The sequence below is a fragment of the Fundulus heteroclitus genome, unplaced genomic scaffold (genome assembly GCF_011125445.2).
Source record: "Fundulus heteroclitus isolate FHET01 unplaced genomic scaffold, MU-UCD_Fhet_4.1 scaffold_44, whole genome shotgun sequence".
NCBI lineage: Eukaryota > Metazoa > Chordata > Actinopteri > Cyprinodontiformes > Fundulidae > Fundulus > Fundulus heteroclitus.
In genome coordinates, this window is record NW_023396857.1 from 99,306 (window position 1) to 109,496 (window position 10,191).

The 10,191-nt window shown below is 41.5% G+C and overlaps 1 protein-coding gene across 2 annotated transcripts; it reads left to right on the forward strand.

Moving 5' to 3' along the window:
- Nucleotides 1-2,372: 2,372 nt before the first annotated feature.
- eif3k (eukaryotic translation initiation factor 3, subunit K) lies at nucleotides 2,373-9,425 on the forward strand. Of its 2 annotated transcripts, none has more exons than XM_012854020.3 (8): nucleotides 2,373-2,549; nucleotides 3,334-3,432; nucleotides 4,039-4,159; nucleotides 5,293-5,370; nucleotides 7,259-7,325; nucleotides 7,444-7,521; nucleotides 7,662-7,787; nucleotides 9,316-9,425. In XM_012854020.3, exons 1-8 carry the CDS (start codon nucleotides 2,488-2,490, stop codon nucleotides 9,345-9,347), a joined length of 663 nt encoding a protein of 220 aa, XP_012709474.1. In that variant the 5' UTR covers nucleotides 2,373-2,487; the 3' UTR covers nucleotides 9,348-9,425. The 2 variants fall into 2 exon arrangements, with proteins under 2 accessions (XP_012709474.1, XP_012709475.1); XM_012854021.3 differs by having other exon boundaries at nucleotides 5,296-5,370.
- The last annotated feature ends 766 nt before the right edge of the window (nucleotides 9,426-10,191 follow it).

The window sequence follows — 10,191 nt, forward strand, 5'->3', positions numbered from 1 at the left end:
AAAAGGTTTTTAAGAATGGCCTACGGTTGACATCCTCTCCACATAGCCATTCTGACAACCCCAGCTTTGTGACTAAACCAGCATCTTCCAAAGACCGCAGAGCCCCAGATCCTCCTCCTCTACGCAACATTGAACATGCCTGTGCTGAGGACCTTCAGATAAGTTCTCTGTGATACAGATCGGGCCCTGGCCGCACGTTTATCAGACATGACAGTCTTCCAGCACCAACCTGGGCATTTTGCCCGAGATTATGGAATATCCGTGATGATACGTGGCAGAAATAAGAAAAGCAAAAGGAAAACAAAAAGGAATAATCAATTATACTTAAAAGTCATAAACTGTCAGATGCAACCTGCCACAGAGACAACATAAACCACTAAGTCATATAAACTGGGTTTATTAAACATTAGATCTATGTCAGGAAAATCCCTTTTAATTAATGACTTCATTCTTGACAATATTCTTGATGTTATGTTTCTAACAGAAACATGGTTACATGAATTTAATGAAGCACATATTCTGTTGGAATAGTTTGAACTCTTCCAAACTATAATTTTCATTGTGAGAGCAGACAGCAAAGGAAAGGTGGAGGAGTGGCAACATTGTTTAATGATTCACTAAAGTGTAAAAAGGTGTTTTGGGGAAAATTCAACTCTTTTAAACATTTGGCTCTCCAGGTAAAGAGCCCGATATGAACTATGTTTCTGAATGTTTACAGGCCTCCTAAGTCCACATCAAACCTTTTTAATGATCGTAATGACCTCCTATCTGTGATATGCGTTGATTATCACTGTTTAATTATTGTGGGAGACTTTAACTTTCACGTTGACAACCCTGAAGACAGAAGTGCAAAAAAACTGTGTGGCACACTTAGAAACTTTTGTTTAACTCAACATGTTAAACAGCCAACGCACAAACAGGGACATATTTTAGACTTGATCATCACTAAAGGCCTAAAGATTTCTAAGGGCAATGTAACTGATGTTGCCTTATCTGATCACTTCTCTGTTACCTTTGAAAGCATCATTTCTTGTGACTCGTTTAGCCAAAGGGACGTCATAAGAAAACGCACCTTTAAGGACAATACCACTGAAACTTTTATTCAAGCTTACTCTGCTACTTCAACCTTGGGCTGCAACTCAGTATATGAACTAGTAGATAACTTTCAGTCTAAAGTCTCAGACATCATTGACTGCATTGCTCCAGTTAAAGGGAAGGTTGTTTCTGGGAAGAAAAAATCTCCTTAGAGAAATGCGCCAGCAGTTAGAAGTGAAAAAGGGGAGTGTCGAAAAGCTGAATGCTGATGTCTCAAAAGGATCTGGAAAAACTAATCCATGCGTTTATCTTTTATCTGATTACTGCAACGGTGTTTTCACAGGTCTGCCTAAAAAGTGGATCAGACAGCTGCAGCTGATCCAGAACGCTGCTGCCCGCGTCTAAGACTAAGAAAGTAGAGCACATCACCCGAGTTCTAAAGTCCTTATACTAGCTCCCTGGATCTCAGAGAATAGACTTTAAAATCCTTCTGTTAGTCTATAAATCCCTGAATGGTTTAGCACCTAAATCCATCACAGACTTGTTATCAGGGCATCAACCCTCCAGACCACTCAGGTCTTCTGGCTCCAGCCTGCTCTGCAGAACCAGAACCAGACATGGAGAAGCAACATTTAGTTCCTATGCTCCACTGATCTGGAACAAACTCCCAGAAAACTGTAAAAGTGCTGAAAGCTTGAGTACCTTTAAATCCAGATTAAAAACACGTTTATTTAGGATTGCTTTCGACTGTTCTAGTTAAACTGTTTTACTGAAACATTATTAGTTAAACTTTCTAGTCCAACTGTTTTTAATGTTTGCTTTTAGTTTCTATTTTCCCATTTTCTCTTTTGTTTCTACATTTTATTCCTACTTGCTTTTATTATTTTTTATTTTCCTATATTTTAATCATGTAAATCACTTTGCATATTCTCTGTACTGAAATGTGCTATACAAATAAATTTGCCTTGCCTTGCCTTATATAACACACAATGATATAATCTGCAATATTTACATAATGTACAATAATACAATATGCATAATACTGCAGCACAGCAGCCTCCCTATGGTGTGTGAAAGTTATCGTAGCATTTGGGAAACAGTGTAAACAATTAATAATTGTTTGATTTAAAGTACATGATTAAAAATAAAGCAAAGCAACAACGCGGCATGATGATTATGTGTTATTTTAAGTCGATGAGAAATCCCGAGTAGACTGTGGAATCCACCTCTGGTATCCTTGGGCTGTTTGCAGAGCGACTATTCCAAGATGGCGGCTCTAATTTATGCGCCGCCACTATCAATGCTGGTTCCTCTCTAGTTGACACTTCCTGTCCCTTGTGTTTCCGGTCCGACCCTTTTCTTCCTCCGCTCCGGTCTGTTTTCCGGTTTCTGGCCCACGTGCGAAATAAATTTTCATTTTACTCCTGAATAATCTGTAAAACTTTGGACCGAATGGCGTCAACCTTCGAGCAGATGAGGGCGAACGTGGGGAAGCTCCTGCGAGGGATCGATAGGTGCGAATGATCCGAAAATGGAGCTGATAAAGCCGTCGATGCTAACAGTAGCCTAGCTTGTTTTAAACCGATATTCTCAGTTTCTGCATTAAATCAGAGGCAGTGACGCCTCTCAGCGGGGATAACCGCTCAGTTTTCCGTTTTTATGCTGGGTTTAGACTGTTTTTCTATTAAACAACAATCTAAAATGAACCATAACTAGTGCTAGCAACGCCAGCTGAAGTAATTGTTACGGCTAAATTGTAATTAAAATGTGTGCTATGCATCACAACTTTTGAAATATAAAATACATGTTTACGGGTTCGTTAGATGTGATCAGAACAGTTATTTAAAACTCATTCTGGTTTCATTTGCTCATGGCAGGTTTCTCCTGTTATTGTTTTTTTGTTTTTTGTTGATGCCATTAGATATTTCGGTTAATCAAGCAAATGTTATTATGAGACGAAGACCCGTATAAATACAATGTGTCCTTTTTAAATGTTTAGTTCATTTAGGATTTAGTAAAACTAAACTAAGCCAATCTGGCCTCGTGTAAAACGGTAAATGTAGCGTTAATTAAATCACAAAATATATGTAATCTGAGTTCAACCACACAGCCATGCAGATTATTACCAGACCTGTACAATAAAAACACTTAGAGAAGTAGTTTTTACATGAAGTAGGCTAAAAGATCTGAAAATGCAACACCAAAAGAGAAAAAAAACTGGATAAACACCTAGCAGCTGTATGGTGGGATTTTTCTCAGTGATGAATTAAATGTTACATCTGTCTGTCTCCCCTGCAGGTACAACCCCGAGAACCTCACCACGCTGGAGCGTTATGTGGAGACACAAGCTCGGGAAAACGCCTACGACCTGGAGGCCAACCTGGCTGTGCTGAAGCTGTGAGTGAAACTAACACTGTCTGGGGATCAAATACCTGAAAAATTAACTCCTCATTCAGACTGCAGATACAAAAAGTTTTTCCAAACTCTGGTTTAGAGAAACCCCCAAAACTCTGCAGTGATAAATAAGGTTTACCAGACAACTATTTTTTTTCAGGTATGTAGCCACGTTATGTTAGGGCGGTACGATTTTGCCAGAAATGAAAATTGCAATATATTTCAACCATAATTGCGATTTAATTTGGACTTTCCGCTGCACTAACCGCAAGCAGCAAAAGTGTTCTGGAGATAAAGATGTTTGCAAACAAGGACTTTTTAAACAAGAAATTTAACTGTTTTTATTAATCAGAATATTATTATTCAAGAGAAAAGCTTGTAATTGAGTTAAATATCAATCCTTGTTGAACATAATGTGCAACCAGCAAACAAGTCTTTGTATTAAACAATCTGACTGCTAATTAATGCTATGGAGAGATTCCTGAAAGTTTCTGGTAAAAAGTTTGGCAGCTGACCTGTTTCATCCGGTGTTTTTCTGTAATAAGTGTTTATGATGGATTTTATGTGAGGTTTTAAGTAATGTGACGCCTCTGCCCGTCACACCAACAGGTACCAGTTTAATCCAGCTTACTTCCAGACTCCCGTGACGTCACAGATTCTTCTCAAGGCTCTGACCAACCTGCCACACACCGACTTCACCCTCTGCAAGTGTATGATCGACCAGACACACGTATCCCTTTGGTGCTGCTTCACCTGTCGTTCCTTCTGACAAAAAACAAAAGTGTATTTTTACGTTTCTGTTTATCCTTATTAACAATTTTAAATAGGATCATATTTTTATTTTACATATTTGCGTTATTATCAGATCCTCCATTGTTGGTGAGAAAGTTTCCTCTCTAAGGAAACCCAGCAGGTTGCATCAAGTCTCTCCAAGCAGCATTCACTCCTCCTGAAAGAGCGTAGAGCCACAGTGGACAGTCGTCTGCATTGTTGATGGCTTTGCAGCAATCCCTCATACTGAGCATGCATGAAGCGACAGTGGAGAGGAAAACTCCCCTTTAACAGGGAGGAGAACCTCCAGCAGAACCAGAACCAGGCTCAGTGTGAACGCTCATCTGCCTCCACCCACTGGGGCTTAGAGAAGACAGAGCAGAGACACAGAAAGCACAGAAGCTCACATTGACCCAGGAGTACTTTCTATGTTAGAGAAGACAGAGCAGAGACACAGAAAGCACAGAAGCTCACATTGACCCAGGAGTACTTTCTATGTTAGAGAAGACAGAGCAGAGACACAGAAAGCACAGAAGCTCACATTGAGCCAGGAGTACTTTCTATGTTAGAGAAGACAGAGCAGAGACACAGAAAGCACAGAAGCTCACATTGACCCAGGAGTACTTTCTATGGTAGATGGTAATAGAGGATGAACCCTCCCCTGATGATGTCACAGCTAACACAACGCCAGACCAGGTGTACCTTCTATGAAGAGAAACATGACAGAGAACAAGAAGTTAAAAGGTGAAATAACAACAAACAATGCAGATTGGAGAGCAGTAGGAGAACTCAGCAGAGTGAGAGAAATAGACCCTGATGTCCTCCAGTAGCCTAAGCCTATAGCAGCATAACTATGGAGGTAGCCCAGGGTAACATGAGCCACTCTGACTAGAAGCTTTGTCAAAAAGGAACGTTTTAAGATTAGTCTTAAAAGTAGACGGGGTGTCTGCCTCACGGACTAGAACCGAGGCAGACACCCTGGCAGGAACATTGTGGGTTCCTTACATGAACATTTGTAGCTGTGTATGGGCGTGTAAACCGTGTCGTGGGATCTGTTTGGGGGTGAGGGGAGCTTCCTTGACTACAGTGTCGCAGCAAGAGGAGCGACCCATCAGACAGATCCTCTACCTGGGGAACCTGCTGGAAACCTGCCACTTCCAGAGCTTCTGGGTACGTCTATGAAACACGTTTCTGTTGAACTCATTGTAATCGCCACATTTCTTTCAAGTTCACCATTGTTACACCTTTTGGTTACGGATTTGCGGCTGTGTTCTGTTCCTGGTCCTGCTGATGACCCGGTTTGGCCTGAGCTTCCACCGTCAGACGGATCGCTCACATTAGACTAGAATAGGTCTGGGTATCATCTAGGATGAGCCGATACAATCCGATTCTTGATATTGCTCAACTTGATTTAATTTGACGATATTGATATTTATTACTTCCTAGTTAATGCTCAAGGTCCTCCAATCAACAAAACCAGCCAAATATATTTATGTTCAATTTATTGAACACTGACATATTAATAGGAAAATAAAGTGCATTTGGTTCAATGCATTTAACGTATCACAGAAACCAAAAATGTGCCCAAACGTCTGATTTTAGGGACGAAGGAGCTTCTAAAATATTGTCCGCCATTCCAGCAATTTGTCTCACTTGCTCTTCCTCGCTGTTATCAGCAATGGCGCGCTTTAATAATGCCCCCTAGGGGTTGGGAGGTATATCGATATTGAAAGCCAGAATATCGATATTAAATTGTTTCTAAAAACATTGATATTAATCTTTGTATCGACTTTTATGCACAGCCCTAGACTAGAATGTTTGGTGCACAGAGGTTCGTGGTGGACTGGATACCTGTAAGGTGTCCAGACCCCGCGGCTGCAGTACCAGCTTCAGTCCTGAAGCTGCCTGAGCTGATGTACGGTGTTCTGTTGTCTGCAAACATTGTACTGAGCGTTATGATCAAATATCTCCGCTGTGGTCTCATCTGTCTGCAGATCAGCGTTGGAGTTCAGCTAAGTTAAACTTTGCTGAGTCATGCTGCCATATTGTTTGTGGAGAGAAGAGTCTCCTTCAGTCCTTCCTGAACAGCCATACTTGCAGAGTGTTTTACAAATTGTCCTGTCATGAACTAGAAAAAAAATATATAGATAAAATATAAATCATATTGATCGATATCAATAATTATCAACAAATTCAAAACATATATTTTAAGTGCAGCCCTGGCCATTTTATGCTGTTGCTTAGCAACCTATTATAGGATACAGACACACTCTCTTAATTGAAACTCAACCCTTTATTTAACCATCTTTTTTCCAAAACTGCAAGTTTTTAAAAAAGAAAGAAGAACGCGTTAACTCTGAACTCTGAAGGGGGCGGAGCGTTCCTAGGTCTGCGTTGTGATTGGTTGGGAAGATAATGATGTAATCATAACCTACATGGTTAGAATGCAAAAGGAAAGAAAACTGTTATTCTATTAAACTTTTATTGACCTTTTTTTTTCTGTCATTAATATACGTCTATCGATCGATAAATATTGTTATTGAATTATCGTCCAGCCTCAACTTTAACCTTTAATCTGCGCTTTTGTTAGATAATTTTTCTCTGAGCACCCAAAGCTGTTGGGCAGATGTTCTGAGATGTTTCTACTGGTGAACAATCTTCCTTTCTGTGTGGCGAAGGGCCGGTATTGTCTGGAAATGTCAGTAATCCTTCCCAGAGTGACGGATTACTGATAAACACCTAGCAGCAAAGCTTCTTCTCTGAGGTCATTGCTGATGCCGTTCCACCCTGGCTTGGTGTTCGGCTGCAGAGCTGCTGTCTCTCTGTCTGTATGCAGACTCGTTAACTCGGGGCCCGCCTCAGTGGTGCTCTGTGTGAACCGGGAAAGGTTTCTAGGCGGGTTCCGCTGCTGCGGACGTCTCCGTTCCTGCTGGTTGCAGGAGCGGAGACGAGGCGGTCCGACCCCAGACAAGCGCTCCACTCTGGCAGAAGAGCTGAGGCGGCTTTAGGTTCTTCTAGTTGCTGCTAAACCTACAGAAACGTTTTCTCCTCCCGACAGACGAGTCTTGAGGAGAACAGAGAGCTCATCGACGGCATCGCCGGTTTCGAGGACTCGGTTCGGAAATGTGAGTTTGATTTTCTAACCGAATAGCGACTCTCAGAGAACCCGAGCTTGTTCCGCTGGGCTGCCTGCAGAAAATACAACCGTCTGGCCATAAATATTCATGTCGGCTTCCTCCTCAGTCATCTGCCATGTTGTGGGCATCACCTACCAGACCATCGACCGGCAGCTGCTGGCCGAGATGCTGGGGGACCCGCTGGGTGAGGACACGTCTCCGTCAGTCTGTCTGACGCCTCGGCTCATGTCTCTGTGGCTATCGTCTCTTTATCTGTGCCGTTTGGCTCTGAAACGACCAAAGTTTCCGACTGAAACTGGGTTTTTTATGTTGCGGTCTCTGCAGACACGCAGCTGAAGGTGTGGATGAATAAGTACGGCTGGACGGAGAACGAGGACGGCCAGATCTTCATCTACAGCCAGGAGGAGAGCATCAAGCCCAAGAACATCGTGGAGAAGATCGACTTTGAGAGTGAGTGAAGCTGAAGCCGCTAACCCGCTGCCGGGGAACACGGCGTTAAGCAGTCTGCACTCAGAAGTCGGCGGGGTTTTTTTTTTTGCCAAATGTATGCTGTTGTGAAGATTTTCATGGCTATCGGTAATTTCAGTTGGCAGAATTTGCAAAGTTTGCACTTTAATAGTGATGGAAGGGATTTCTAGAAGTTGATTGCTCCCCAGGCGCCGCGCAGTGGCAGCCCACTGCTCCCCTAGGGGATGGGTTAAGATGCAGAAGTGAATTTCTCCATTGTGAGATCAAAAAAGTTCAATTATTATTATTAATATTAAGTTGTACTGCAGGGATGAGGAAAACTAAGTACACCAAAGGATTAAACGGCTTGTAGAACCTTCAGCCGCAGCAACTCCTCTGACTTCCTGGTTCTACGCCTCCTAACTGGACATTTTATTCCTGCTCTGCTCTCTGAAGGTCATAACCACAGTATTTCAATCAGACTGGGACCTGGACTTTGACTAGGCCACTGAAGCACCTTGATTTGTGTTCTGCCATAGTTTAGCGGCCGTGTTAAAACTTTATTTATAAATCTCTTAACACAAACAGAGGCAAACATGCCGTACAGGATATAGACGAAGCCCCAGAACCAATAAAATTCAAGATTAATAAAATAAGGAAATACACGGACATCAGATTAACAGAAAACCAACAACCAACTAAGTATTAAAAAGCAGAGGAAAAAAAGAGATTTAAATATGATCAGGGAGGACACCTGTGTGATGCACTGTTTTATTCATTAAATAAGAAAAGGCTATTCTAAACTGCTTTTTTGTCAGATTAAAAGTAGCTTTTAATAAAAATAACCCGATATTAAACATAGTTTTCATTAAGGACTTGTTTCTGCATGAAAAATTTTGCTTTTTATTGGTCTGTTAAATCATAATTAACAGAAATAAAGAGATTAAAGGAGCAATAAGTCATATATTTACTGTAAATAACCCAGGATGGAAGCAACGTTCCCTAAAAACTTCCCTATTACTTCCTGGTTCCTGAACCAATCATATGAGGGTTCCCAAAACAGAGCGCATTATTTGGTATTTTATTTTGGCAAAAGAGCAGCTGCCTGCAGTAAGAGAAGCGGACCAGAAACAGAAAATAATACATGATAATATATCTATGCTGTGGAAGTAAAAATTCCCTGAAAAGCTTTGTTGGTGTAGTTCTGTTTTTAACCACTAGGTGTCGTCAATACTCCTTTAAAACATCTTAAGTCTGTTTTAATCTATATGATGTGTTTCCTTTTAGTGAAATAAATGAGTTTTTCAATAATAACTTGCAGAGCAGCAGCTCATTCCAAGTGACTACAGGTCACCTGATTTGAAAATTAGGGTATCTGGAGGATTATCATGTAGAAAACAAATAATTGGTTAATTGGTGTGCTGAGCTAAAAATAACACTGACTTTAAAAAAAAAATATTATATTGTTTGCATTTTACATTGATAATATAATATTTTATTCTGATTTCTCGTTGTTTTTTCCTCCCCGCAGGCGTCTCCAGCATCATGGCTACATCTCAATGACACGAGCAGACGCACACACCCAACATTCGTTTTCACAATTGCTAAAATTAAATAATAAAATCAAGCTAAAAAAAATCATGCCTGGTTGTCGTTCTTCTTGTTCGATTCTTTCATCCCAGAAATGATTTTATCGTTTTAAAAAAAATAAAAAGCTTTTAAAATGTTCCTTTAGTGCAGATCTATGATGCTGGGGCTGGATTAGGGACGTTTGGACCTGAGGTAAAACAGGATGAGGCTCTGGTGGCGTCAGATGGATCTGAACATGACGTCCTGCAGCAGTTCTTGTTCCTCCTTGCACAAAGGAGCCGGTACCGGTTCTGCTGATGGGTTGAGGACCTCTGGCGGCCCGGTCCAGCTCTCCTAGAGTAGAGTAGCAGAGACGGTGCTGGGAGACACGGCAAACCTTCTAGTAACGTACTGATGGACCGTCCTGGTGGAGTTGGACCGCCTGTGAGACCTCTGCAGGGTCCAGGTACCGCCTCCTGGTACCGGTACTGACTGTAGCTCCTGCAGAACCGCTCCTGTTTTTGGGCTCGCCTCTTTAGTGGACCTGCTGTTAATGTTCTGAACACCAGAACAGCGACACTGGTTAACGACCTCCTCTACTGCAGAACCGACTGATCAACACTAAAATATGAACACGGCTTATAAGTAATAACCGTTGGCAGCTTGTTGCAATACCTAAACTGCACTCCTAATTATAATCAATTATCAGTTCCTAGATAGAGCCTGGTAATGTTATAAATGAGCTTTCCATACATCATGAATCCTTGAGTTTTATCCACTGACCTATATAATACACTGGAGCGCTGATTTTGCTGAAAAACTGAAGTCACTGGCCGCC